The sequence below is a fragment of the Setaria italica genome, chromosome I (assembly GCF_000263155.2).
Source record: "Setaria italica strain Yugu1 chromosome I, Setaria_italica_v2.0, whole genome shotgun sequence".
NCBI classification, from domain to species: domain Eukaryota; kingdom Viridiplantae; phylum Streptophyta; class Magnoliopsida; order Poales; family Poaceae; genus Setaria; species Setaria italica.
The window spans coordinates 33,352,069-33,379,667 of record NC_028450.1 but is presented as its reverse complement, the minus strand read 5'-3'; the positions used below and the strand labels follow the sequence as shown (position 1 = coordinate 33,379,667).

At 47.8% G+C, this 27,599-nt stretch overlaps 5 protein-coding genes across 6 annotated transcripts; 3 read left to right on the top strand and 2 right to left on the bottom strand.

Moving 5' to 3' along the window:
* The first annotated feature begins 30 nt into the window (after window positions 1-30).
* Window positions 31-1,771, top strand: LOC101786885 (VAN3-binding protein). The gene is made up of 3 exons (XM_022823708.1): window positions 31-489; window positions 602-1,151; window positions 1,241-1,771. Exons 1-3 carry the CDS (start codon window positions 154-156, stop codon window positions 1,597-1,599), a joined length of 1,245 nt encoding a protein of 414 aa, XP_022679443.1. The 5' UTR covers window positions 31-153; the 3' UTR covers window positions 1,600-1,771.
* Window positions 1,772-5,749: 3,978 nt separating this feature from the next.
* On the bottom strand, window positions 5,750-9,052 carry LOC101786231 (cationic amino acid transporter 9, chloroplastic). Of its 2 annotated transcripts, XM_004953288.4 has the most exons (8): window positions 8,738-9,052; window positions 7,986-8,395; window positions 7,565-7,741; window positions 7,231-7,455; window positions 6,948-7,124; window positions 6,619-6,855; window positions 6,285-6,374; window positions 5,750-6,136 (listed from the first exon to the last, which is right to left on the bottom strand). In XM_004953288.4, exons 1-8 carry the CDS (start codon window positions 9,033-9,035, stop codon window positions 5,972-5,974), a joined length of 1,779 nt encoding a protein of 592 aa, XP_004953345.1. In that variant the 5' UTR covers window positions 9,036-9,052; the 3' UTR covers window positions 5,750-5,971. The 2 variants fall into 2 exon arrangements, with proteins under 2 accessions (XP_004953345.1, XP_004953346.1); XM_004953289.4 differs by lacking the exon at window positions 6,948-7,124 and having other exon boundaries at window positions 5,820-6,136.
* Window positions 9,053-14,477: 5,425 nt separating this feature from the next.
* Window positions 14,478-15,411, top strand: LOC105914293 (protein MAIN-LIKE 1-like). The gene is made up of 4 exons (XM_012845442.1): window positions 14,478-14,807; window positions 14,893-15,129; window positions 15,240-15,299; window positions 15,382-15,411. The coding sequence occupies exons 1-4, from the start codon at window positions 14,478-14,480 to the stop codon at window positions 15,409-15,411; spliced, it is 657 nt and encodes a 218-aa protein (XP_012700896.1).
* Window positions 15,412-20,971: 5,560 nt separating this feature from the next.
* On the top strand, window positions 20,972-23,813 carry LOC101785824. Its single transcript, XM_004953287.3, has 5 exons — window positions 20,972-21,486; window positions 22,328-22,541; window positions 22,731-22,824; window positions 23,023-23,257; window positions 23,499-23,813. Exons 1-5 carry the CDS (start codon window positions 21,122-21,124, stop codon window positions 23,527-23,529), a joined length of 939 nt encoding a protein of 312 aa, XP_004953344.1. The 5' UTR covers window positions 20,972-21,121; the 3' UTR covers window positions 23,530-23,813.
* On the bottom strand, window positions 23,776-25,256 carry LOC101785414 (acetylglutamate kinase). The gene has a single exon (XM_004953286.2). The coding sequence runs from the start codon at window positions 24,944-24,946 to the stop codon at window positions 23,942-23,944; it is 1,005 nt and encodes a 334-aa protein (XP_004953343.1). The 5' UTR covers window positions 24,947-25,256; the 3' UTR covers window positions 23,776-23,941.
* Window positions 25,257-27,599: the final 2,343 nt, after the last annotated feature.

The following is a 27,599-nucleotide window of genomic DNA, read 5'->3' as shown; positions in this document are numbered from 1 at the left end:
ACCCATGAGGGCAGGGGAGGCACCGGCGTCAGAGATCGAAGCCTTGGTGTTTCCTGCCGCCCACGCATCCCCTTCCCCGTGCTCCGTGTCTGCCGAGGCCTCCATCGGCGGATAAGTAGGCGGCGGGGGTTAGCACCAGCCGGACGCGACGCAATGCGATACGACGATTCCAACGGTCAGGGAGGTGAGGAGGAGCTGAGGATGGAGGGGAACTTGATGGCGAGGATGAGGAGGAGGGATCACCTGCTGCTCACGGACGCCGGGGCCGGGCCTCTGGCGGTGCTGGCGCCGCAGACCCCGATGGAGCCCATGGAGTTCCTGTCGCGGTCGTGGAGCGTGTCGGCCTCGGAGATTTCAAAGGTGCTGGCCGGCGGCGTCGGCGGGAGACGGAGCTCCAACTTCGTCGTCGACCGCCTGTCCGGGATGCTCATGCCGGAGACGCTCGCACTCGCCGCTGCCTCCGGCACCAACATCAGCCCTCGCAAGCGCGTAAGGATTAATCCGATCCCATCACTGTGCATATCTGCAATGCTAGATTGCTAGTGCATTTTGAAGTTTGAACTGAATTAATGGAGATTGTTCTGCACGATTTGCTGTGCAGACCCTCAGGAGCAGGAGCGCCATCTCCGCGCACCAGGTCCACCACTCGGTCCACCACACGGTCCACGCGATCGGGAAGTGGTTCCACCACTGGGACTCGGGCAGCCGGGTGGACAAGGCCCGCGCCGAGCGGGCGCGCCTGCACGCCGCGGTTTCCGTGGCGAGCGTGGCGGCCGCGGTCGCCGCCGTGGCCGCCGCTGGCGCCGCGGGCCCGGACGCGGACGTCGTCGAGGGCTCCTGGATGGAGACCGCGCTGGCCTCCGCGACGCAGCTGCTGGCGTCGCACTGCGTCGAGATCGCCGAGCTCGCCGGCGCCGACCACGACCAGGTGGCCTCCGCCGTGGAGGCCGCCGTCGACGTGCGGAGCCCCGGAGATCTCCTGACCCTCACCGCCGCTGCGGCCACGGCCCTTAGGGGAGCCACGGCGATGAGGAATCGAGCGCAGCGGGAGGCCAGGAGCAGGGCGGCCGTGGCGCCGTACGAGAAGGCCGGCAGCTACCGCGCCGACGTCTGGTGCAAGGAAGGGGCCCTCCTCAAACGCGGCCGCAAAGGCAAGCACCGATTTTTCTTTGGTACATTATCAGCATGGGCGTAACGTGACAACTTTGGGCTGAATCAAATCGAACTTTTATCTCCGCAGGCGTTCTGCATTGGAAGCAGGTGGCCGTGTACATCAACAGGAAGTCGCAGGTGATTGTGAAGCTGAAGAGCAAGCACATCGGCGGCGCCTTCTCCAAGAAGAAGAAGGGCGTCGTGTACGGCGTCTACGACGACATCCCGGCGTGGCCCGCGCACGAGGGCGGCGGCGCGCCGGGCTCGGCGGCGGAGACGTGCCACTTCGGGCTGAGGACGGCGCAGGGCCTGCTGGAGTTCCAGTGCGAGAGCAGGGCGCAGAGGCAGGACTGGGTGGAGGCGGTGAAGAACCTCATCCGGCAGGTGGCCGGCGGGACTGCTCAGCTCGAGCACTCCTTCGAGTCGCTCAGGCTCAGCTCGTCCTAAGTTTGGATGTGTCTGGTCTCTGGCGTGTAAATCTGCCTCCGTTTGTTCACTCGGCTTTATCGCAGGGAGCAATCGAGGTGCGATAAGCAGAATAATGTGCAGAGATGTAGTGTATGCTGTAGATAAAACGTTAATCTCAAGATCCTATCTATCCTAGCCTCTATGATCTTTGGAGGTGTTTGATCCCCGGGCTAAACTTTAGCTCCTGTCACATCGAATGTTTAAATACTAATTAGGAGTATTAAACATATACTATTTACAAAACTCATTGCACAGATGGAGGTTAAACGGCGAGACGAATCTAATTTAATTAGTTCATGATTTGACGATGTGCTGCTACCGTAACCATTTGCTAATGATGGATTAATTAGGTTTAATAGATTTGTCTCGCCGTTTAGCCTCCATCTGTGTAATTAGTTTTACAATTAACTTATATTTAATCCTCCTAATTAATCTCCGAATATTCGATGTGACACGAACTTAAACTTTATTTTTAGGATCCAAACACCCTCTTTGTTTCCTGATTTGATTACCTTACTACCAGTGAAGCTAGCATCATCACAGGCGGCCAGGCTCCACTATACGCGTACCATTTGTCCAGTTACTAAAATAACAATGTGCTAGCTGAGCAAACCTTAGTTGGATGGTGGAACATTCAAACTTATATCAGAAAATAACTGTATTATTCGTTGTAAGGTGATATGATCATCAATAACGAGACGCCTACGGTTACTTCATAAATCTTAAGATATGAACATGGTTTTTCTTTTACGGGAGCTTTTCGTACTCGATGTTTAGTTCTAGACATTTGTTTGGATAAGATAGAAACTGTGGAATATGGCTTTTAATTAAAAGGTCATGCTGATCCAAACAAGTCACCTTTTGCTCTAGTTTTTACAAAGTCGCAAGCTCTCCCTTTCCTTAAAAAAGACAAGCCATCTCTCCACTAATGTTTTCCAGCTTGTGCATTGGGATTTTTTGAAGGACTAGTTGAGGCAAACAAGCTAGCTTCTTGATTGAGCTTTTACAATCTCACGTGCTACAAGCCAGGTTCCACAATCCCTAGTTGATCTAAAGAGGACCTTAGTTGATCTAAAGAGGACCTTAGTTTGTCTAAATTCTTAATCAATTGAGCCACTTGTCATACGCTTTATTTCGTTGATCGATTTTGCCAGAAGTTAGATGGCCAATTTTTTTTTTTTGCCACAAAAGTAAATATGGCAAGACTAACTTAGTAACCTTTGGTTGATTTTTTTTATATTTTTTTTATTTTGCAGAGATATATAGTCGAATAAAAAATTTGCAAAAATGAGTTTATACCGCCGGCTGAAATGGCGGTATGGTCCTTACCGCCGTTACCACTGGCGGAAGGGGCTGGTAAGGTGATTCCGCTCCCGGGTCACCCACCGGATTAACTCCGCGCGTCACCCGAGGAAGCTCTGCCATTTGAACTGGCGGTAAGGCCCTTACCGCCGATTCAAACGGCGGGGCTCGCCCACTATAAAACAGGCCGCGCCCCTCCTCCTCCCCGTGCACCAGACCCCCGCCCCAACAAACTGCGTCAGAGAAAGAGAGGAAAGGAAAGAAGGGAAGAAAAAAAAAGAAGGAGAGGAAAGGAGGAGGAGGGAAGAAAGGAGGAAGAGGAGGAGGAGGGAAGAAAGGGGAAGGAAATTCTTCCGTCGTTCCCATGTAAATCTTTTTAATCTTGTAGTTTAGATAGTATAGTGTAGTGACTAGATCTATATTTAGAAATATTAGTGGATCTGCGATTTAGAAATAGCTAGTGAATCTGAGACTTAGAAACATTTAGCTGAATTTAGATATAGCAAAATGTAGCTTAGTTAGTATAATAGATTTAGCTTAGACAGTAAAATAGATTTAGCTTCAGTGGTATAGTAGATTTAGCTTAGGTGGTATAGTAGATTTAGCTTAGGTAGTACAATAGCTTTATTTTAGATCACAGTAAATTTAAGAAATCTTAGTGGATCTGAGATTTAGAAATATCTAGTGGATCTGAGATTTATTTGTCGTGTATATTAGTTCCGGCACATGCCTATGATAAATTTAGTTAGTAAGCTTGGTTTAGTGTTACATAGTTGTTTGTTTATTGAATTGAAGTCATCGGTATAGTTAACTCATATATATTGCTGAGATTAATTTGGACTGCCCGTTTCATGTATGTTGGCAGGCATGTCGAATAGTTTAAATTTTCAAGTGTTCTATGGGCCGGGGGCAGTTAGATATGGTCCAGAAGGGGTAGATTTGAGTGGATTTTCCCGTTTCACCAAGTGTGTTCTAAGAGCAAGAGAGATAACTTGGGGGGGGCATTTGCAGGTGGCTTTGTAGGAATTTTGGTGTTGATAGAGATCAAGTGGATATGTCTGTGAGGGTTGTAGTCAAAAGACGACCCAACATAAATTTTTGGGAGTTGATTCCGCTTGAAGGAACTCCGAGCTACCAGACTTATATAAATAGTTGCACGAGAAAAGGTTTACCAATCATATGGTATGTTCATCTGTTCATGAAGTGTGGATCTAGCAGTCATACTGAAGAAGAAGTAGGAGGTGATGAAGTTGAAGCGGAAGAAGATGTGCAGAGTATTGAGGGTGGAAATGAAGAACTTGATTACGATGAACAAGAAGAGGGAGATGCAGAGAATGATGTCGCATCCCGCGCACCAAATGGGGAGGCTGATGAGGGGGAAGAAATTCTTGAGTTAGTAGAGCAGCTGGAGATGGAAGAAGAGGGGACCAATGGTGCTGTGGATGACGACTCGTTCGATGAGGAAGATGCTTATCCTGTACCGCGAAATTGATCAAATTATGATCATTCCGCCCTATAGGTCAATATTGGGGAAAATATTCCTTGGGACTACAGGAAGAATGAGGTATGCGTGAGGCTTTATACCAAAGTGGGGATGAAGTGAAGGTGGCTATTAAGAGATGGTCCACTTTATCTTTGCAACATCAGTTCAGGGTGGAAAAGAGTAGCCCAAAGGTGTATGATGTCCGTTATGTGCGAAATGATTGTCCATTCAGGGTGCATGCATACAAGGGGAAATGGAAGGATTACTGGAAGGTGACTAGAGTGGTTGAGCATGAATGCTTGCTGGCTGAATTGGAAGGAACACACCGCAACCTTAAGTATCACTGACGAAAGTATTAAGGATGAATGGATGATAGATATTAGGCGTCGAATAATGAATCAATGAACATTTTTGACACTACAACTCTATCATATTCGAAGCAAGAATATTCTGGCACCGGTAAAAACCGCAATACTGGGCACAAGCAATGAATGTTATCTGATTCCTTATTCAGATCAATCCATCATTTCATATTACCACTACCTGTCGAATCTGGCAAACATATGGAAACTAAACCAGGAAAAAGAAAGGAAAGTAACTGGACAAGGGGAGTCGGCAGGACAGCAAGCAACTGGGCAGGGCGCGACGGGGCCGAGGTGCTGCCCTCTGTTGGGGCGTCTCGGCCAGCAGCGCTGCCCGTGACTCCGACGGCGGCAAGGGGAGGCGCCGGCGCCGACGGTGTCCTGGATAAAAATTCGACAGGGGTGAACGTGTAGGCGGCGGGCCGAAAAAACTGATCCATCCACAATTAATCAAATAATAATTACTAAATTATCCTTATATTAGATCTTCTATATACTATATAGATACACTACGGGGTGGTAGCATTGTGTAGAGTAAAAAGAGCTCTTTGCACTGGCCACCTCCTACTGGCCCGCCGGTGGTAACGAGTACTCTCGGCTGCAACTGCAATGATGGCCATCACTCCCGTGTGCCGTGTTGGCCCGGTGCCCGGGTGGCGGAAAGGGCGTCCGACCCATGGAGGGCCGAAGCCGACGGTGGTCGACTGATCGCGACTCGCGAGGACTAGCTCCGCCGCGCGCGCGTAGGCCGTGGCGAACTGCGAAAGGACGAGGCGGCCGTCCTCTGTCCCCGGCGGTGGTGGAACTGGAATCCGACGGCCTCGAAACCAACGGGCTCGCGCCGTGCGAATTGTGTGTCAATGACTGAAGTGACCACCCACAGTGCGGAGGAGCGAGGCCCAGCAACAAAGCGGCGGCGGCGGCCCAGCAACTTTTGATGCTCCTCACGGCATACACAAAATACGCTGTGCATGACGAAGAGTTGCTGAAAGTAGTGTATCCACAGCTCCTTCTTTTCTTTTCTTTTTATTATTGGGCAAAACTCTATGCACTTGGCATTCCTTAAGGAACGGACACTACAACATATCATTTTACAGTCTAAGAAACTCACTGTCTACATACATAACTATAGAGTATGCACTGTGCAATATTTCAGGAGAAACGCAGTTAGGTCCCATCTTATGGTACAGTATTTTCAAAGAATTTAGAGGGTTGCCATTTCTATTGAAGCTTCAGAAGGAACTTCGTGGTAACCAATAGATGAGGGGTCCGAGCTGCAAGGGGCAGCATTGTACTGACCATAGCCAGCGTAAATGCCCACGGCGATCAGACTCAGGATGACAAATCTATACCACGCTTCTTCATGTAGCTGCGCGACAAAATGTCAATGCCATCAGTCATGAGAATTTGGTAGTAAATAATGGTCATCAAGGCAACACCAGAAAGGGATGTATTTATTTAGTATTGAAATCTGTGACTGAAACCAAAACAAAGCGAACATGTAGAGCAGTGCAAACCTGAGCAAACAGGACCATGTTGAAGAAAACAGAGATAACTGGAACCAGCGGTACCCCAGGACAAGAAAAGCCAGGCGGATCAACATAGACCTGGGAATACATGGCAGGTCAGGTTTTGCAGAAAACAATATATCAGCAAATTGAGAGTTGAGACTGAACATTTTACATCAGCGTCTAAATCTTAGCACATGGCAGCTCTATCCATGGTTTCGAACAGCAAAACTAATAGTGTGATTTATCCAGCATGAAACAATGGATCATTACATGCATATGGGATTACATGGATTTGCGAAACCTGATAATTATAGGACAGACAGGTATACATGGGATTTACCTGACGAAACTGGAGAGCGAAACTGGCAGCAATAGCTATCAGGAACGCTACTACCATAAAGGCAATAGCATAGTTGTATCGATAGCAAAGTCCCACTATAAAACCACAAAGAGCAACTATGACAAGACATAGAACACCCTCTTGCCAGATTGACATAATTCCAAGGGAGCGACGACTAGTTGCTTTGTCATTCCATCTTAATGTGATCGCACAAGCTGATACAACTGAATAACTGGTCTGCTCCCAGAAAGATAGAAGGGTTAAAAATCTAACAGTTAATACGACTGGAATGAGATATTCAAGTTGAAATATTTACTGAAGTTTTGTACCAGGGTCCCAACAGAAAGAATATGAGAGAGCATGTGCACATTAAAGAGACCTGCCATGACTGCTGCAACACAGCCAACCCAGATCTGAGAGTGCAGAGGAGTACACCTTTCTGGGTGTACTTTAGCAAATATTGAAGGTAGCAGCCTATCCCTTCCAATCCCAAAATACAAACGTGACTGTTTAAAATTAAGGAGGTGATGCTCATCAAGTTGATCAATTTGATTGAAGAATAATTACGAATCCGATACTGATACCTAAGAAGCTAGGAGGTATACCGTATACCTGAACATACAATCCAACTAGAAGTGTTGTAGTAAGTCCAGCAACAGCACCAATGCTGATCAATACAGTAACAAATTTCAGCCCCTTAGCAGAAAAAGCCTCAGCCAAAGGAGCATCTTCACCAAGTAATGTATGTGGCACCATTCCAGTAATGACCAAGCATACAGCAACATATAATAGAACACATGCTAGAAGGCTTCCTAAGATACCAATGGGCAAATCGCTCTGAAAAAGTTTGTTTGCATAGCAGAAAAGAAAGTTAAAATGCACTTCACACTAAACAGAATATGGCCATAAAGAGATTAGGTAATAAATAAGTGAGGCTACTCATTACCTGTGGAGTTTTGGCTTCCTCAGCAGAATTAGCAACTGCATCAAATCCAACATATGCAAAAAAGACTACTGTTGCTCCAGTCACAACAGATTTGAAACCATTTGGCATAAATGGTGACCAATTTGTTACATCCACCTCGAACACACCAGCAAATACAACGACTATAACGATGACTATCTGCATGACCGAAACAGGCGCATCGTTGCATCAGTCCAAAACACTGAATAAAACCTCCCAAACATGAATGTGATATCATGAGAAAAATACTAAAACCTAACGTTGTACAAAATGTCTCACTTAGAAACTTAACACTGATGTTACATGAAAAAGCCACTTCAACCTGTTCACTTACCCACATTCACAATGTGTAAGCTACATGTAGTGAAGAAAAAAAACAACTTTAGCACGCAAGCAGTCTTACCTTCAGTGTAGTCATAAAAGTGTTCACAGCTGATGATTCCTTCACACCATAGCAGAGAATTGCAGTTAATAGGATGAGAAGAATTGGGGCCAATATATTAATCGATACGATACCACCGAAAAACTCCTCTCCATGTCCTATCCAGCTTGGAATATGGCCCTTCAGGAATGGGAGCAGCTCCAAGAATTGGATCAAGTAACTCGCTAAGCTACGAGCAATGCTTGCCGCACCAATATGGTAATCCACCATCAACTGAGTGAAAACCAAGAAGGCAGTGATCTCATTGATCGCTGTATACGAGTAGAGGTATGCTCCCCCAACCACAGCAGGGAATCGAGATGCGAGTTCAGCATAGCACAAGGCATTGAGCACACACGCAGCTCCAGCGAGAACAAAACTGATCGTAACACCTGTTTCAATTTGAAATGCTTGTGTTATTTTCAGCAGAAACTAAACGAAGGGAGATCGCCATGCAAGCAAGTAAAGTATCAGTTCAATTCAATCTATAAATAAACTATTTCAATCCAAGCATTTAAAGGAGCTAAACGGTCATGCAATTCTCGGATGATTTATTAATCGCATGAGTGATTCCACCAATTTTTTTTCATGTCATTGCAAATTCTACTACGCGCTGAGACCAACAAGTTGTTGATCCACTCCAAACTCTAGTAAAAAAATGTATCCGAGGACGGAGTAACAGTAGAACTGTCCAATTTCGATTCTAAGTGGGAAGAGGAGCAAGTTGTGTTGACCTGGGCCGGTGTCGCGGGCGACGGTGCCGGTGACGACGAAGATGCCAGCCCCGATGGACGCGCCGATACCGAGCAGCACGAGATCGAGGACGCCGAGCTGCCGCTTGAGGTCCTCTCTGGAGGCCTCGGCGGACGCGTGGGCGCCGAGGGGCTTGCGGCGGAGCGCCGCGGAGCAGAGGCCGGAGAGGAAGGGGCGGCCGCTCGAGGAGGAGGGCCTGTGGTCGTCGGCTTCCTCCATGGCGCCTGAGGAGATGGGGAGCTGGTGGCGTCGCGACTTGGGCCTTCGCGTCGTTGGCATCAGCGCCCAGAACCAGTGGCGGAGCTAGGATTTTTGCAAAGGATACGCGGAACGAAAATTTATATATGTAAAATCTATTTTTTAATTCGGTGCAGTATTATAAAAATTGGTCTCACAGTTCAGTACACAACTACTACATAGCATAATAAATCTTAAATGAAGATAGAAATAGTTCAAATAGCACACTAATAGTTCAAAATATGTATGATAGAAATTTGACCAAATAAGATTACAGCACTACTTTTTGACCTACGCTTTCTAATAGATATGGAAGTCTTAATTACGTTGTTTTCATCTACTTCATCCAAAATATCTTTCTCAATGAACGTGACAAGGCAATCATCTAAGAGATTATCAGTCATTTTGTTTCTCCGCTTGATTTTGACAAAATACATTCCAGAAAATACCCTCTCAACACTTTCCGTCACCACCGGTAGAATCAATACCAATTGGATAAGCAAATAAACCAAATCATAAACTTTGTGCCTATTTGTTTCCACTAGCTTAACTGAGAACTGAGAGGTCAACAAGATTTTCTAGACCACTGAATCTTGAATCTATCATCTTGTCTCATGACATCAATATAGGTATCAAGTTGCAATTCAAGCTTTAGCAATTCGGAGCCAAATATGTCCTTAGGATAGAATTCAACAAGTCCGCATACCTTCTGTGCATCAAATGATGCAAATGAATTGGATGTGTTGAGGGCAGACATACAAGAAAGTAACTCCATATTAACCTCATCAAACCGATTATCAAGCTCTTGAGTGATTTTATCAATAACCCGATGTATACCTCTCTTCTGAAGTGATCATCATTTATTTGATCTTGGACAAACCTTCTTGATCTTCCATAAGGCACATAATTAGCCTCCACATCAGGAACTTCGACACCATGTTTGTTGCAAAACAAAGTGACTTTTTGAAGGAATTGATCCCATCCATCAGACCTCAAGTGTTGCATTTTGTTTTTTGCCTTATTAATAAGTTAGATTGCATGAATAATATCTTGCTCCCTCCTTTGCAAACACTCAGATAATTCATTTGTATATCCAAGAATAACAAACAGTAAGTGTGCACTGAACACAAAATCAAACGACTCAAATGCTCCAACCATAAAATGAATTTTTGTCCAATCACTCTTATGTGTTGTATCCTGTCCAAGAGTGATGAGTTCATCACGGATTATGGGATACATAGCAATGATATTGCATATAGTTTTGTAATGAGAGTCCCACCGAGTCTCACCAGGTCTAGCCAACTCCATCTCTTGATTCAATTCTGTCCCAGTTTTGAGTTCCCCACATTCAAGTGTTTTCGTGATACTCTCAAGTCTAGCGTTTCGAAGCATCCCATGACGCTTACATGAAACTCCAACAATATTTAGCAAGAGGGACACTTGGTCCAAGAACCATACACAATCAATATTGTCCTTAGCAACGGCAGCAAGAACTAGTTGGAGTTGATGTGCAAAATAATGAACATAATAAGCAGAAGGTGGCTCTTGCATGATCTATGGGTTTAGCCCTTTAATATCTCCTTTCGTATTGCTAGCCCCATCATAGCCTTGACCACAGATGCTAGTTACAGTCAAACCATGACTAACAAGTACAACTTCAGTTGCTTCCTTAAGTGATAAAGACGTAGTATCATCTACATGAACTATTCCAATAAAGTGCTCACATGGTCTTCCCAATTTATTAACAAAACGTAAGCAAATGGCTAGTTGTTCTTTATGTGATACATCACTAGATTCATCAGCTAAGATAGCAAAGAGATCTTCACCAATCTCTTCAATTATTTTCTTTCTAGTCTCTATGGCGAAACATGAAATAATTTGTTTCTGGATCATTGGGCTAGTTAATGAGCAATTACATGGAGCATTGTTCAGCACAAACTTGTTCACTTCTTCACTATTTGCTACAAGAAATTCCAACAATTCTATAAAGTTGCCTTTGTTGCTAGACTCTTCACTTTCATCATGTCCACGGAAAGCCAGCCCTTGATGCAAAAGAAACTTGATAAATTTTAGCGAATAAGTCAATCTGATCTTGTAATGCTTTATTTCTTCATCACTCCACTTCTCAATTTTATTATCAATTGCTGCATTAGGATTCATATAGCCAATGTACTTCTCTTGAGCTTCCTTGTGTGCCTTAGAGTTATGATGCTTCAAAAGTGAAGTATCTCCGACATTCTAATTTCTCCATCCATCTACGATAAATGCATCCGTCCCTTTGCCCTTGTATTTTTTGTTTTTGAACAAGTAGCACACAAAGTAAAACACATAATCCTTCTTGATGCTATATTCAACCCAATCATATTTGGCAAACCATATACATGTGAAATTACAATCTCTATCTCTAATTTTCCCTCTAAGAATGTATGGTCTCTGGACTGCATCTTGATCATTAGCATGATAATTTGAAATGGGCAACCTTTCAAATGGATCATGTGGAAGGCGATCAACATCGTAAATTGAAGGATTTGGTTCTACAGCAGCAGCAGTCACATCTTCAGTTGCTTCTGTTATAGAAGGATCAACAATTTCTTCAATGATTGTATCCTCCTCTTCCACTTGATTTTGCTCTTCCACAACAGGAGCTGAACAAGCACGTTTCTTTGCAGCTTGTTTCTGAAACATAGAAGCAATGTCTCCATCTCTCTTCATAATTCACAAATCCTACAAAGCACAAAGGACATACTGTATAAGTATAATCAACTAATTCATCCTAATTTCCTAATTCTCAGTTCTCACTGCCTACAAAAGTACACCTACATAGCTTACAACAACATCAATTGAACTAATTTGAGGATAAATTGAACAACAACAAACAATTAGGGTTAAAGATTTGGGGGGAAATTTCTTTAGTGGCAGTACCTTTGCTTCAGTAGGGAGATGGAGGGGACGTTGGTCGCTGGGCGATGCAACGACGGAGAGGGACTAAGGGAGGGCTGGAGGGGACAGCCGGAGAAGGATAGAGCACCAGCGCGGGGCGTGGTGGGGCTGCGGTAGCTACCAGCGGGCGGAGGGTGCGGGTGGCCGGCGCCCTGGCAGCTGGGGAGGCTGGCCGGCGACGGCGGGGGCGGCACCTACGCCCTGCGGGACGTGCACTCGCCGCTCGGTCGGCGGTCTGTGTCGCCTACGCCGCTGCGCGGTGCCTCGCGTCCTCACGATGGGATGCGGCGTGCACTCTTTTTTTTTACAGAGGGGTAGCTTTGTTGGGCTGGACTGCTTAGGGTATGCCGTACCATACCCGGACAGCCCACTAGGTCCGCCCGTGCCCAGACCGCAAGGAGTGACGTTGGCTCTTGCGTCATGAAGAGGAGCAAGCAGACGGAGGTGTGGCCCCGCCGCTCGCTGGGGGATTGGTTGGGGATCGCGTTGATCGGGGGTTTGGTAGAGGGATGATCCTGGTTGTGCTGCCATTCTTCCTTCGTTCTCGGGCTGTAAAGGATGTGTTGGAGTTGGGCTTCAATCCATTTACATGGTATAATTTTTGAATTTTTATATTTTTATATTTTTTTCGATTTTCAGAAATATATAGTCGAATAAAAAATTTGCAAAAATGGGCTTATACCGCCAGCTGAAATGGCGGTATGGGCCTTACCGCCGTTGAACTGGTGGAAGGGGCTGGTAAGGTGATTCCGCTCCTGGGTCACCCACTGGATTAACCCCGCGCATCACCCGAGGAAGCTCCACTGTTTGAACTAGCGGTAAGGCTTACCGCCAGTTGAAACAGCGGTAAGGCCCTTATTGCCGATTCAAACGGCGGGGCTCGCCCACTATAAAACAAGCTGTGCCCTCCCCCTCCCCTCGCACCAGACCGCGCCAGAGAAAGAGAGGAAAGGAAAGAAGGGAAGAAAAAAAAGAAGGAGAGGAGATGAGGAGGAGGGAAGAAAGGAGGAGGAGGAGGAGGGAAGAAGGGGGAAGGAAATTCTTCCGTCGTTCCCATGTAAATCTTTTTAATCTCGTAGTTTAGATAGTATAGTGTAGTGATTAGATCTAGATTTAGAAATATTAGTGGATCTGAGATTTAGAAATAGCCAGTGAATCTGAGACTTAGAAACATTTAGATGAATTTAGATATAGCAAAATGTAGCTTAGTTAGTACAATAGATTTAGCTTAGATAGTAAAATAGATTTAGCTTCGGTGGTATAGTAGATTTAGCTTAGGTGGTATAGTAGATTTAGCTTAGGTAGTACAATAGCTTTATTTTAGATCACAGTAAATTTAAGAAATCTTAGTGGATCTGAGATTTAGAAATATCTAGTGGATCTGAGATTTATTTGTCGTGTATATTAGTTCCGGCACATGCCTATGATAAATTTAGTTAGTAAATTTGGTTTAGTGTTACATAGTTGTTTGTTTATTGAATTGAAGTCGTCATTGTAGTTAACTAATATATATTGCTGAGATTAATTTGGACTGTCTGTTTCATGTATGTTAGCAGGCATGTCGGATAGTTTAAATTTTCAAGTGTTCTATGGGCCGGGGGAGGTTTGATATGGTCCAGAAGGGGTATATTTGAGTGGATTTACCTGTTTCACCAAGTGTGTTCCAAGAGCAAGAGAGAGAACTTGGGGGAGCATTTGCAGGTGGCTTTGTAGGGATTTTGGTGTTGATAGAGCTCAAGTGGATGTGTCTGTGAGGGTTGTAGTCAAAAGACGGCCCAACATAAATTTTTGGGAGTTGCTTCCGCTTGAAGGAACTCCGAGCTACCAGACTTATATAAATGGTTGCACGGGAAAAGGTTTACCAATCATATGGTATGTTCAACTGTTCATGAAGGGTGGATCTAGGAGTCATATTGAAGAAGAAGTAGGAGGTGATCAATCTGAACAGGCGTATCCGTAACGACATGGATCAATCTGAAGCAGGTCCTGATGTTCGACTCTGCTCCAAGTGCCACGAAGCCGGTCACACCTACAAGAACTGCACGGCAACAACGTATGGAAGTGTGAGCACCCAAGCTGCATCTAATAACTTGTAATGTAATGTAATGTTTATCTTAAGTTGTGGTCCTAGTGTAATGTAATGTAATGTTTATTTGTTGTTGTGGTCGAAACGTAATGTAATGTAATATTTATCATGGATGCTTTTATTTGTAATAACTCATATGCTTTACTTGTGTTACACGTATGGCACACCCAGTTCCGCAGGGGTACCAGACCCCTGAGTTGCTTGACCCTGCCTTGGATGGCCAGCACAGGTCGTACATGTCAGTTGTACGAGGTTCGACTCTCGGCACGTTTCGGGCACGTAACCAGCTCTCGACCATGCCAATCGACGACGCACGTTGGATCCCCAGGTATATCGTACTTAGTAGAACTTGTGTGTTAAGTTCAACGATTAATTTGTTTAAACTAATTATTTTTTTTGCATGATATAGGTTACGTGCAGCGGGTCTTTTCCCTGTAGCTAGGTTAGTGGAGGGTGACATGGTCGATAGTGCTGCGCGACGCGGTGAGAGGTCCACATGGTTCCACTTCGACATGTCACTGCTAGCAGCTCTGCTGGACCGGTGGCAACTGGAGACGCACACCTTCCACCTCCCGGTTGGTGAGATGACCCTCATACTGGAGGACATCTCCATGCTACTTGGTCTTCCCTGTGCAGGGTCCGCCATAGCCGCGATGGACGTCCCGCCTACCTGGCGTGATGAGCTGCTGGGTCGGTTTGCGGAAGTTCACCGCGTAGATGGTGCCTCGTCGTACCGCACTTTTAGCTCCACACACGGGCCCACGAAGGCATGGCTGCAGCAGTTTAGTGTGAGTATTTAATTACCTGCATGTCCAATTAATTTTTTTTGTAACTTGTTCATAATTTTGACCCAAGTTTGGAATTTTTTTGCAGGCCGAGTACTTGAGAGCCAACGCCGATGACGCCATAGTAGCGCGACACTTGGAGGCGTACCTATTGTGGCTCTTCAACTGGATCTTGTTCTGCACATCGCAGGGGAACTCGGTGCCTAAGCACCTTCTTCCTTACGCGAGGGCCATTGTGGAGACGCTCAATGAGGTTCCACAGTACAGCTGGGGTTCAGCTGTATTGGCGGCCACCTATAGGGGCCTTTGCACGGGTTGCTGCAAGGTAATTTTGGCGGAGCCAATCTTCCTTAGCTGCCCGTTGCTTCTTCAGCTGTCGTCATACGAGCGGTTCCGATAGGATGACCCCGTATTGACATGTCCCCCTACCTCGAGGGTTTCAATAACAACGACGTCGACAGGCCCACGATGGGGTCGTTGTGGTGCCCGAGGAAGGTATGTTTCTTCAACTACCATTATTCGATTTGTATTACAATTATTCGAAATCTTCCCCAAATTGTGATTTTATTTGTTGCAGGGAATATGGGTGGGGGTGCAGATGAAGTAGTACCCAGACTTCATCGGTCTGTTCGACGCTCTTGTCGACACCGACATGAGGTGGAGACCCTACACCTTGGAGGAGGTGCGGCTCGTGCCCCGCATGGCCTCTCTTCGCTGTGCTATCGGGACATGGAGTACTAGAGGATGACGAGGCCACTAGTCTATGACATCCACATGGAGGACTACGCGGTTCACCGTGTGATGAGGTAGTTCGGCTTGTACTAGCACTCCCCACTTCCGGTTACGTCTGCTGTCCCGACCACCGTTCACGGGTACACCCCTAGCCTTTTGATTCACCTTGCAATATGAATTTTTCGTTTATGTAACTTGTGCAACGATGGTTCCATTAGGGCTAGCCATCAGAGTGGTGGTGGTGGTGGGTCTGGAGTCCAATGGGCTCCAAGGATGGGTCAGTGGGTCGACATGTGGACAACCGTACTAGACGAGGTGGTGCAGGAGGCCCATCCACACGACGACGACGCTTTTGCAGTGTACCCTTGGTGGTTCTTACCGAAAACCAGGACGCGGGGCACGTATGTTCCGAGGCAACCACTGACGGAGATCGCGCCAGTCACGTAGACGTACCCGCGCTCGAGAGATGTCAACTTGGACTACGCGGTAAGCTACTGTATTATTTTTGTTACTCAACTTGCATCATTTGGTGGGACTAACTTGAACCATTTTCTCTCCCCAAAAGTACAATGTTATTGCTGAGATAGCCACAGAGCTAACGTACGGCATCGACCACTACGACGACATGACTACTCATCAGCACCGGACGCTGTACAGGAGGGCCCGGGACGCCTGCAGTAGGTTTATGAGGGCCGTCAGCTACCGTGGCGGTCACGGGGATGTCGTACTTCCACCATGGGCTGCCTACCCTCGTTCGTCCTCTCCAGCTCCTACTCAACAGGATGGTACGTCCTCTCAACCATCTGTTTATCCGCCATCGGCCAGGACCTCCTACGCCACACCAACACCACCACCATCTTGGTATGCCACACCCGGTCCGTCCACCGTTCCGCAGAACGTCTTGCCAACAGCCATGCAGATGCATGCCGGTTATACTGGAGCGTACTCCTCGTGGCCCTCTTCAACTGCACCAGGCACAGAGATACAACCAACGCTGAATACATTTTTTCTATTCCTTTTTAATTACGCAACGGAGGTAACAAAACCATTTCCTTTGTTGCATAAAAGGGTTCGCAGACCGCGGATGAGTTTCGGAGGACTCCATCGATGAGGGACAGAGGTCCAGCACCCACGCTTGGATCGACGATCTTTTCGGAGCCGAGCCAGACATGATCGGTCCCTCCCAGTTGCCTGACGCCTCGCAGGGTCCTCCACCGGGCGCAACCCAGTACCTCGCGACACCACCTGCGGCGACACCACTAGCGGCGCCATTGGGACGATGTCCGACCCGCGACGTTGGCCTGCCGGAGCTATTCATGTATGACCAGCAGCAGACTAGAGCAGCGCAGCGGGCAGCGAGACGTGGTCGTGGTGCCGGTGAGTCTCGTTTCAAGCGAGGACGCATTTAGTGCATAGGATGACTTGTATCTTTTATCATGTGTACGATTGTGTACCGCACGATGTGTGCTCATTCGCGAACTACTCTATCTAGATCAGATGTTTAATGCTTTTCAATGATTCCGTGCGTTCACTATACATGTCTAAACAATTTCAAAATAATTATTAAAACTACATAATTGAACTAATCAATCAAAAGGAAGGACAAATATGCGGCAAATAACGGTGTATAGGACCTAAGGACAACACAATGAAAAGTCCAACAGTACACAATATTATCCATGAATAAACCATGAAACTAGCCAATAATAGAGACTACTTAGTACAACAAGGCCATTTTCCCTTCCTTAGGGCATCGGGATTCTCCTCGATCGCTGCTTTCGCTCGGCGTGCACGCTCAAGCTTCCTCTCCCTCTCCTCCCTCTCCGCAGCAACACACATCCTTTCCTCCTCTTCCTTGTGCTCCTTCTCTGCAGCCTCCTCTCTGAGTCTCTTCTCCATCCTCTCCTTGTTCTCTGCCGCCCACCGCAACATGTACTGCATCTCCTCCTTGTCTTCAGGCTTGATCTCAGTGTCAATCCACTACTCAAAATCACAGAGCGGTGGAGGGGTTTGCAACAAATGCAATTGCTACAAAACAAAAAAAAATCATGCAAGATGTCATATGACACGAAATAATTATTATAGAACATAAATTCCTCACCATCTTGTTAATGCGGCGCTGACGAAGTGTAGGCTCACACTAAAAGTTTGAACACATCCAGTACCTCTGCCTGTACGTGTCCTCTGCATCGGACTTGGCTACCCTGCAAGGATCGCCGTAAAAGCACATGGACACTGGAACACCACTAGGCAGAGGCAAAAGGTCGAAGGCATTTCCGGTCAACGGAACACCACTCCACCTTTATCATTTTCGTTGTAAGAACCGAAAGCAACTACCATTAAACCATAGACTACCAGTTAACGTAATAACGTGTACTGAGATTACCTTGGTTTCCTAGCTTCTCCACGCCTTGGCATCTTATGGTTGTATAATATAAATATTAAAATTGCATCAAACTATACTGCGCTAGATTTACTATGAACTAAATATTGAATCTACTATACTAACTAATCTAGATTTTTGTACATCTAAAACCACCAGGTATTTCTAAATCTACTATACTACGAGATTGAAAAACATACCTGATGACGATAGCTCTTCCTCTTCTTTCCTCTCTTTCTTTCTTTCCTTCCTTCCTTCTTTCCCTTCTTTCCTCTCCTTCTTTCCTCCTTCCTTCCCTCTCTGGTTCCCCTTCCCCTCTCTATAAACCGAGCGAGTTTGGGCTCTGGTGTGCTGGTGGGAGGACGGGGCGCGGCGCTGGATTATGTAGGGCGAACCCCCGCCGGTTCATCCGGCGGTAAGGGACCTTACCGCCGTTTCAACCGGCAGGGTTCCTCGATCCGCGCGAGCACTAATTTGGCGGCAGCGGTTTGGTGGTAAGGGCCTTACCGCCGGTTGAAACGGCGGAAGGGCTCTCCCGCCAGCTAAAACGGCGGCAGGGACCGGCGTAGGGGTGTCAGGCCTCTACCGCCAGTTGCAACGGCGGTAAGGCCCATACCGCCGTTTTAGCCGAGGTATAAGCCCATTTTTGCAAATTTTTTATTCGACTATATATTTCTGCAAAATCGAAATAAATATAAAAATATAAAAAAGTTCCCTTTAGTTCTTATAAAAATGTCTAGCAAACTTTTAGTCTTTATTGGCCAACATGTTGGATGGACCAGGCCTCCCGGCCCAACAAGCAAAGTCCTTTTCTTTCTTGGGGAAAAACAATTAATATTTGTCCCATCTAAAAAATGAAAAGAAGAAGAATAAGCAAATACAGATTTTTCTGATACTTTTTTTTCTTGAAACGGGGATTACCCCGGCCTCTGCAATTGATGCACACAGCCTTTTTTATTACATAGTGCAGAAAATTTCAAATATTACAATCACGGATAGTCCAGGTTTTTCTGATACTTGGATTTTGCATCAGGGTTCGCAAGCAAGAGTGCACGGCGATAGGAACGGGAGTACCAAGCCGGCCACCGTTGAGGCGGACTCGCAGAGAAGATGCAGGACAGCCCCAGCCACCGGCGGCGACAGTTGCGTCATCCGATCATCGTGCGACCTCTTGCCCACTTGGGCCGGCCTGTGTCCCGTGCCCTTCGTCTACTCCGCGTCTCCGCGCGTCGTCATCGATCGGCGGAGCTCTAGCTCCACGCCACGTCGTCGTACTGCACTGGAGCTGGATCTCTGTCTCGCTCTCGGATCTTGAATTCCTTCCTGCCTCGGCACCTTGCTTTGCCGTCCTGTTCTTGAGCTGCCGTTCCCGTTCGTCACGTACGAGTAGGATGGTTGGGGTCGCGAGGCCTCCGGCCTGTCGCTGTCTCCTGGATCCCGGCGCACGCTTCGTGCCAGCCAGCGTTAGTTGCGGTTTCGATGCATCGCGGCACGTTATGTTCCATGTCGCGTTACGATTTCGACGTGCGGCGCGTGATGACGTGAAGGCAGTACACTCGTGGATCAATTCGCAATTTCGCATGCGGAACTATCCTGTAACCCGTCGGAGGCGTCGTCAAGAGAACGAACTCGCTTCCGGGATCAAAGAGAGGTGATACCGTGCGTGAACTGGCTTGGCTTTACGCACGTTCTCGGAAAACGGGTGAAAAGATTATCCGAGCCTTTTTGAGCTTTGACAGCTTTGCCGAATGCTAATCACCACGCAGAGTAGCGTGTGCGGACTCTGAAAGCAACTGCGTGTGGAACCAGAAACGAGCTACGTTAGCGATCGAACCCCCGTACATACCCGGGATATGGTTTGCTCCTTGGGTGGGAGCCGTCTTTTGGCTATTTGCGGTTCAGGATCTTGCGGGCGGGACCAAATGGCGACGTCGATCGATTCCGCCCCATAACGAGAATCGGAGAAAGCTGAAAGCAATTGGTCGCCGGGTTGGAAAACCGTTGGCGCACAGCTGAAGCTACATGGCCTTGAACTGTTCTTCTTTTCTGCGTGTTACTTCCAGTCGGAGCATGAGGATTAACACTACTATTTGAAATACATAAAAATAATTTGATACATCATTTCTTCGCAAGACCCATGGGAGAAAAGCATTACTACGAAAAGAGGAAAAAACTTTATTAGAATTAGTGCAAACCAGTTTATATGACATTGAGTTCGTAACATCAATGGCTGCACATGGTATATTATCTTATCCTACAACAACTCATGGCAAGTGAAATAACTCGACCCATCTATTTTATCATGTTGTTCACATCACAAAAATATTTGCAAGTTATGAAAAGGAGATATGAGATGTCCTTGGTACATATTGTTACAAAAACATTGCGGCTGCAGCTGCATCAGCTAGCTAATAAAGTTATGGTAGCTTAATTGATGATGTAGGTGCAGTCATAGCAGCAAGCACAAAATCATGCTTACGAATGGACCTGGGCATTTTAGGTCCGATCCGGCTCGACCTAAGCTCACATGATTTTGGCCCGTCCAGAGCTTGCTATAGGGCCGGGTTTGATCAGCGAAAGTCTAGTTAAAAAATTGGATTGGGTCGAACCTAGCCGGATAATTTATTTTATTTATTTTCTAATTGAAAAATATTAAGAAGTTCGAGTCTGGTCAAAAAATTAGCCCGACAATACCCATGCGCCGTGCACATAAATTTTATTTTTGTCTAGAATGAACCAGCTTTTTTTTTTGACCTGGCCCAAAAATACTCCGTTCTACTCATGAACTATAAAGGAATAGGGTTTCATTTCACATCAAAGTAAATACTAAATACGTATAGAACCATAAAGTTTTAATAATCTCCCACATGAATAGTGGAAAGGGATAATCTAAATTTGTAGAACCAATTATCAGGAGAGTAGAAAAGTAAAACAACCAATAAGCATGCTCAACACCACAAGAAACCGCACAAGTAATTTGGGTGACTCCTAGCAATACTCAACCTCTCTCGAGATATATATAAGAACATAACAAAAAAGTTTGGAGATTTTTTGCAACTCCTCGAGGCTCCAAAGGCCCCAAATCTTTCTTCCTGCTCAAACCAATTTTTATCCATCCCATCCAAGAAAGTGATTGGATAGCGCGCGCGGTGCAGGCGAGGAGGAGACCTCGAAGCCGAAGACATCTTGCTTCCGGCCGGCGATGAGGAACCCGCCGGGCAGGCACCTCCTCCGCCTCAGCAACCGCGCCGTGCGCTCTTCCTCCTCCTCGTCGGGGCTCGGCGCCAACGCCGGCGCCTCAACCTCCGTTGCATCCCCGCGCCCGCTCCCCGTCGCCGGCGGCCGCCCCCTCCGCGCCAGCTCGCCTCCCCCGCCCTCCGCGGTCGCCGCCGCCGCGTATTGGGAGTCCCGCGCGCTCCGCCGCGACGGGGAGGACGGGGATTGGGAAGAGGTCGTCGCCGGGGCTCCCGGTCCCGGAGAGATGGAGGAAGAGGAGGAGTACAGGGTGGTGTTCTGGTCCCCACCCACCATAGACGAGGTCACCGGCGCCGTCACAAGCATCCAGGAGTAAGATTTGCTTGCTCCACTTCGTTAAAGCAGACTTTTTTTTCACGCACAATTGCTTAGATTGGATCTACCTTTGCGTTTTGATGTTCAATGTTTTGGTGATGAGCGTGATTGCCAGGGCGTAAGTTAAACTTTGCTTACATGGATTGAATTAGATTGGAGCTGTCTTTGTATGTAGTTTGATGCGAGATAGATAGTTTCTAATGGGGACATGGAGCCTTTCTTGCTTTCTGTTCGTTGGTTTGAGAGCGTTCTATTAGTGGTTTGTTAGCGTTGTGGTCATTCGTGGTTTGATCTGCGGTCCCTGCCATCTTTGGATGGAGCCCAGGGAAGTTGCATGGACAGACATCCGCAGCAACTTGCCGTACCAATTTTGTCATCCAGAATTCATGAACCATCATGAATGAGGTTCTAGGAATGCTGGGTTCTCGAATAGTTGGATTGCTCTTTGACATAACTTTATGGTAGTCTGTGTTGTATGGACTGTTGTAGAATTAGTAGTTACATATAGTAGCTGCGATATATGATAAGGAATTAAAATTGGAACTATGGTAATTGCTTTGTACTTGTTTGCTTGCTACTTTTTCCAACTCTCTGGGTTGTATTACTTGCACAATTTGGTTCATTCCTTCAAGGTGATCCCCAGAACTAGCTTTGTTGGCCTAACAATTTTACATTTAGCTTATAACAAAAAAAAACTCATTTTCGTGAAAAAGGATCTTTTCCCCTTAAAATGAGGCTGTACTCTGTAGTAGACTTTTGCTCATTAACTTGTGCTGGAAAGTTGAATTTTAGGTGTTACTGTTCTTTTCTCATATAATTGAGTTATCGTTTCTTTCAGGGTATTTGAGAATCCTTCTGGTGTGTATTCAGATACAACCGACAGACAAACAGCACTGCTGTCCACCTCAGGACATTCATCTGGCAATTCATCAGGATCAGATGACTGGATTGAACCTGCTGCCTATGTTCTCAACTCAACTGCTCTTCTTTCAAGGGAACATAGGAATGTTTTGGATGCTTTCCGGCTGTTGCAAAAGGATCCCACCGTTCAGGTCTAATCTCAACCCATTCTTCTTATTTATTTCGCGACACTTAGTTAGATACTGTCATTATAAACCATATCATGCTACACTGCCCTAGTGTCATATTTTGATGTACCATTCATAATTTCTGAGCTGTCCACTAGAAGTTTCTGAACAGCTTATCTCTCCACTAATGTGTTAACCTTGTTCATCATGCAGAAAATGGTTATGTCTTTGTCATGTGATAAGGCTGTTTGGAATGCCGTCATGAATAATGAGGCAGTTCAAGATTTCAGGAGATCTTTACATCATGGTATGTTGCACGAAATTTTCACGCACTTTGTACGGATATAAAATGTTACATTTGTTAAAATTCCAAGCAGTAATCTGACAGCTACCTGCACTTTTAGCTATGTACCATTTGCAAGAAATATTCACTGCATTTGTTAGATTACCACTTCTCTTTTTGATCTTTATGTCTTGACTTATTTCGATTAACCTCATCGTCCAGGAAAAGAAAATGATAGAAAGGGAAACACTGGTGGCCCTGCTGAAGTACTTAAGTGGATCCTGGACAGTGCCCAGGCAAAAATTGTTGAATTCCTTGAGAACGTGATGAAGATATTCAACATGCTGATCCACCCTCAAGAGGATGAAGAGAAGCCAGATGCATACATTGATGCAGTGAAGGTGTCGTTCATGCTCACGGTGTTTGTCTTCATCGTGGTGGCCATTGCTCGTATCAAGTGAGCACAACAATCCGTCGACTTTACATTTCTCTGTTTTGTTGTCTCTTGACTGCACACGGGAGCAACTCTAGTAGTCAGTTAAATCAAGATTGGTGATGGCAGCCTTAGTTTGACAGGCCTAGAATTTGCAGTTGCCACTGTGTGATTGTGGGGAACCACGACATTATCCCAGTAATATTAACGTTATTATCCTTTCATTCAGCGTGCTTATGCTTTTCCCTGGTGGTTTTGTCAACAGTTCTGAACATTGGGATTTCAAAGTGTGGTGATGCGAGATTCTGGCATTCTGCAAGTCGACTGTACATGTTTTGTAGAACGCACCAAGCTTCAAAACTTAGGTCCACACGAAATTATGCATCACAGTATTGTTTAACTGTATCATTTGACCTTGGCAGATCATGCAAGGGAATGTTGTTGTTCTGGGTCTTTAGTTATCTGTGTGTGCTCAACCCCCTTGGAGCCACAGAAGTTTAGATCGTTGAAGTAAAAAAACGCATAAATTTCCATCGATGAAATTATTTGTATAAATAAAGTTGCAACCTGAATTTGATTTGATTCAGTCCATGAATAACATGACCCATCGAGTCACGGGAATGCATGCGTGCAAAACAATTCCGACAACTGTCACCACTCACCCCTCACGCATACCAATGGCAAGGCTCACGATGAGCTTTGTAAGCTTCAGCCGGTGATCATGGTGCCGGTGCCCTCGTCCGTGAGGATCTCGAGCAGCAGCGAGTGCGGGACGCGGCCGTCGATGATGCTGGCGGTGCGCACCCCCTGCGCGATGGCGTGGACGCAGCACTCCACCTTGGGAATCATTCCGCCGCCTACCTTGCCCTCGGCCACCATCTGCCGCACCCAGGCGACGTCCACCTCCCTGACCAGGCTCCCGGGGTCGTCACGGTCCGCAAGTACGCCTGACACGTCGGTGAGCAGCAGCAGCTTCTCGGCGCCGATCGCCGCCGCGATCTCCCCGGCCGCCGTGTCCGCGTTGATGTTGTAAGCCTGCCCGGCCTCGTCCGCGGCCACGGTAGCGATGACCGGGATGTGGCCCGCCGCAATGATTGGGTGGAGCACGGAGGGGTCGACGCGCGTCACCTCGCCGACGAAGCCGAGGGAGGCCGCGTCGCGGGAGGGCCGCGCGGTGAGGAGGCGCGCGTCCTTGCCGCAGAGGCCGACGGCGGTGGCCCCCGCGAGGCTGATGAGGGAGACGAGCTGCTTGTTGACCTTGCCGACCAGCACCATCTCCACGACCTCCATGGTGATCGCGTCCGTGACGCGGAGCCCGTTGCGGAACTGCGGCTCCACGCCGACGCGCGCCAGCCAGGAGTTGATCTCGGGCCCGCCGCCGTGGACGAGCACGGGACGGAGGCCGACGCAGGACAGGAGGACCAGGTCGCGGATCACCGACGCCTGCAGCTCCGGCGACTTCATCGCCGCGCCGCCGTACTTGACCACCACCGTCTTGCCCTTGAACCGCTGGATGAACGGGAGCGCCTCCGACAGCACGTCCACGCGGCTCAGTGCCGCCGCCGCCGCCACGGACGCGGCGGAGACGCGGAGGCCGCGGCGGGAGCTCGACGAGGCTAGGGGCGTAACGACGCGGTTAGCGGTCGGGCCATGCTTCGGGAGCGCCGCGGAGGGGGCGGCGAGGGAGGATGAGTGGGGCTTCGTGAGGAGCATGGCTGCGGCGGCGGGGCTTCGGTGCTCGGCGAAATGCCTCGCCCGGTGGACGATTTGCGTTTGGTCTGTGTGTCGAGCGGGAGCGGGCTGTGGTGCTCGGCGCTGGATGTGCCGCTGCGGCGAAGCGGAAGTGGGTAATTGTAGATGGGGACGGCGGCGGAGTAGGTGGCGAGTGGCGACACCGGAGCTGGTGAAGCCGCCGGCGGTTGACCCCAGCACGTGTTTTCGTTTTGGGATCGACTTGCTTGCTTTTTGTGTGTTTCTAGTTTCGTGCTCTAGCTTTGACTATATGATTCGGTAGGAGCAGCACATTTGATTGAGAAATTTGGGTCAGAAATCTGAAAAGCGCCATTCCCATCAGGAGAGGTCTTGGTCCGTATGAAATTTCTGATGGAGTTTCTCTGTCCCTTTGACACGACATCCGATGGAGTATTCTGAAATTGACTCAACAGAACAAAAGAAAAACTAATGAAAAAAGCAAACAGAACAAAAAATCAGGTTGCCCTTGCAAGAAAACAAAGATTAGGGTTTCCTGACGGGCGTGGCTGCTGTCTCAGGCCGGGGTTGCATGGGTCGTAGTTTGAATTGAACTGTCTTTGAGCCCAAGTCAGTTTCCTTAAGAATGTGAGAAAGACAGCTTAGGCCGGCCCCTTGAGAAAATAAACCCAATACCTTCTTTTTGATGGGTTAGAGGCTGGTCAGCCCATTTGTCCCATTTATGGACACAACTATGGCGAGGGCCCAATTTCATCATCGTAGACTTCATTTTGTTGGGCTGTGTGGATCGGCCGGGTAATCCATTTTTGGGATTTTTTTTTTGAGATGCTGGGCTGGTGGATCGTCTCCTGTTAAAACAGTCAATATTGCTCAAAAAGAAACAGTCACTAGATCTAAAGGAGTAGGGTTACTTACAACAGAATGTACCATATAAATTAGCAGTTTTTGTAGCTTCCTTTTGTTGTAATAACTGGGTTATTTGAAGGGTTTATCTGCGTTTATCCTTGAACTTTATACCTTTATTTTTTCAGTTCTTTCGCAGATACTGGGATCACAGTCAGATACAGTGTGTTCGTGGCAGAGTACAACCCCTTCCCCCCCTCCCAAAAAAAAAAAGGAAAAGAAACATTCAACTAGATTATGCAAAAGTTATATCCGTTGAAATCCTTTTACAGTGTATTTGGGGCTGTCGGCGCACGCTACAATGTGCATCGAGTAATCATTAGTTTCCTGGCAGTGTGTTTTGGACGGGCCCGTTTGTAATCTCTGAACGTTTTACAAGCCTCCATTCATTTGCTTGCAGCTCCAGTGGCAGCACATTGATGGTTTCCCTTGTTCCTTTGTGGAGACAGGTTGGTAAAGACTGCAGTTCCCTTCGCTTTTTTTCCGGCCATACTGCTACGCCGGAGCGTCATGTCAATCAGCGATGCCCCCGTATTCATTGTGGATTGAAGCCCGGATGATATATCCTCCGCCCCTGAACCCATTCATTGTGAGCTTCGTCTGGTGCTTCCAACATCGTGCGGGGTGGTTGGCCACGGCGGCCCGGAGGGGTCATGTCATCAAAGGCAAGCAGGCAGGCAACATTGCAATGCACTTTGAATGAATGAAAGAATGGGCGTCTTGCGTGGAAGTACCATTCGTGTTTTGACTGCCTAACAGTGCTTTGCTGCCACAAAGTGTGCGGCTGTCTGGCCATTCCTTCAGGCTCGTGTTTATGCTGCGCGCCACTGTTTTTCTACGAGAATTTCGGAATTCAGATCCTGTTTTGCGTGTAGCCCTCCATGTGCATGCATCGCGCATCGCAGTAGAGCTCACCTGCTCGTGTTCTCACGTTTTGCGGTAATAACCTCAGTTAGCTAAGCTGCGTAGGCTGAGCAGAGAGCACCTCCAGAATCATCCAAGAAACCACTTTTTCCAAGGGAATAAACCCTCAGAATCCCCCTTGTCGCACAGCGTGGTTGACTGGCCGGTAGTCGTGACTCGTGACGTGGTCCTCCTCCTCCAGGTACAGTGCAGTATTGATTGCGGCGAACACTGCAGCATCGCCCCCCTGCTCCGGTGTCCGGACCAGCACGGCGGCCGTCCAGGTCCAGCTGCCCAGGCGTCGTCCCGCCGTGCTCCACGTACAGGCATTAAAGGCCGCCCCGTCCCCCACTCTCCCTTTCCCATTCATCCATCGAACCCGTCCCGGAACAGGAGCCGCGCGAGCCCAGCAGTCACCGGCCGCATCGCTGGCCCGGCCGGCCGGCCAGCCGACCGATCGATGTGCCCCGGCGCGCGCGCTGCTGTGCTGCCTGCTCCTACAGATCGCGTGGGTCTGCCGAGAATCCGATCGATACGCCAAGCCCGGCAGGGGGGCAGCACTGCGCGCCGGCGCTAGCCACGCGCCCGTCCCGATCGGCTGCATCGGCGGCGCCACGGCTGCCAGGCCGGGCCGCGGCGGCATGCATGCAAGCGTTCCAGCCGCGCGTCGGCCGTCTGAAATCAGAAGGCGCCGCGCGTTTCTGTCCCTATCGTGCGATGCCTTTGTCTACCTAGCTATTGCCTCGCTCGCACATGTGGATGGAGCGAGCACCCACGGTCACGGCCTCACGGGGCTTCGTGCTGCGGTAGTTGCACTGTGAATGTCGTGACGCTCGTTTCGCCCCTCGCT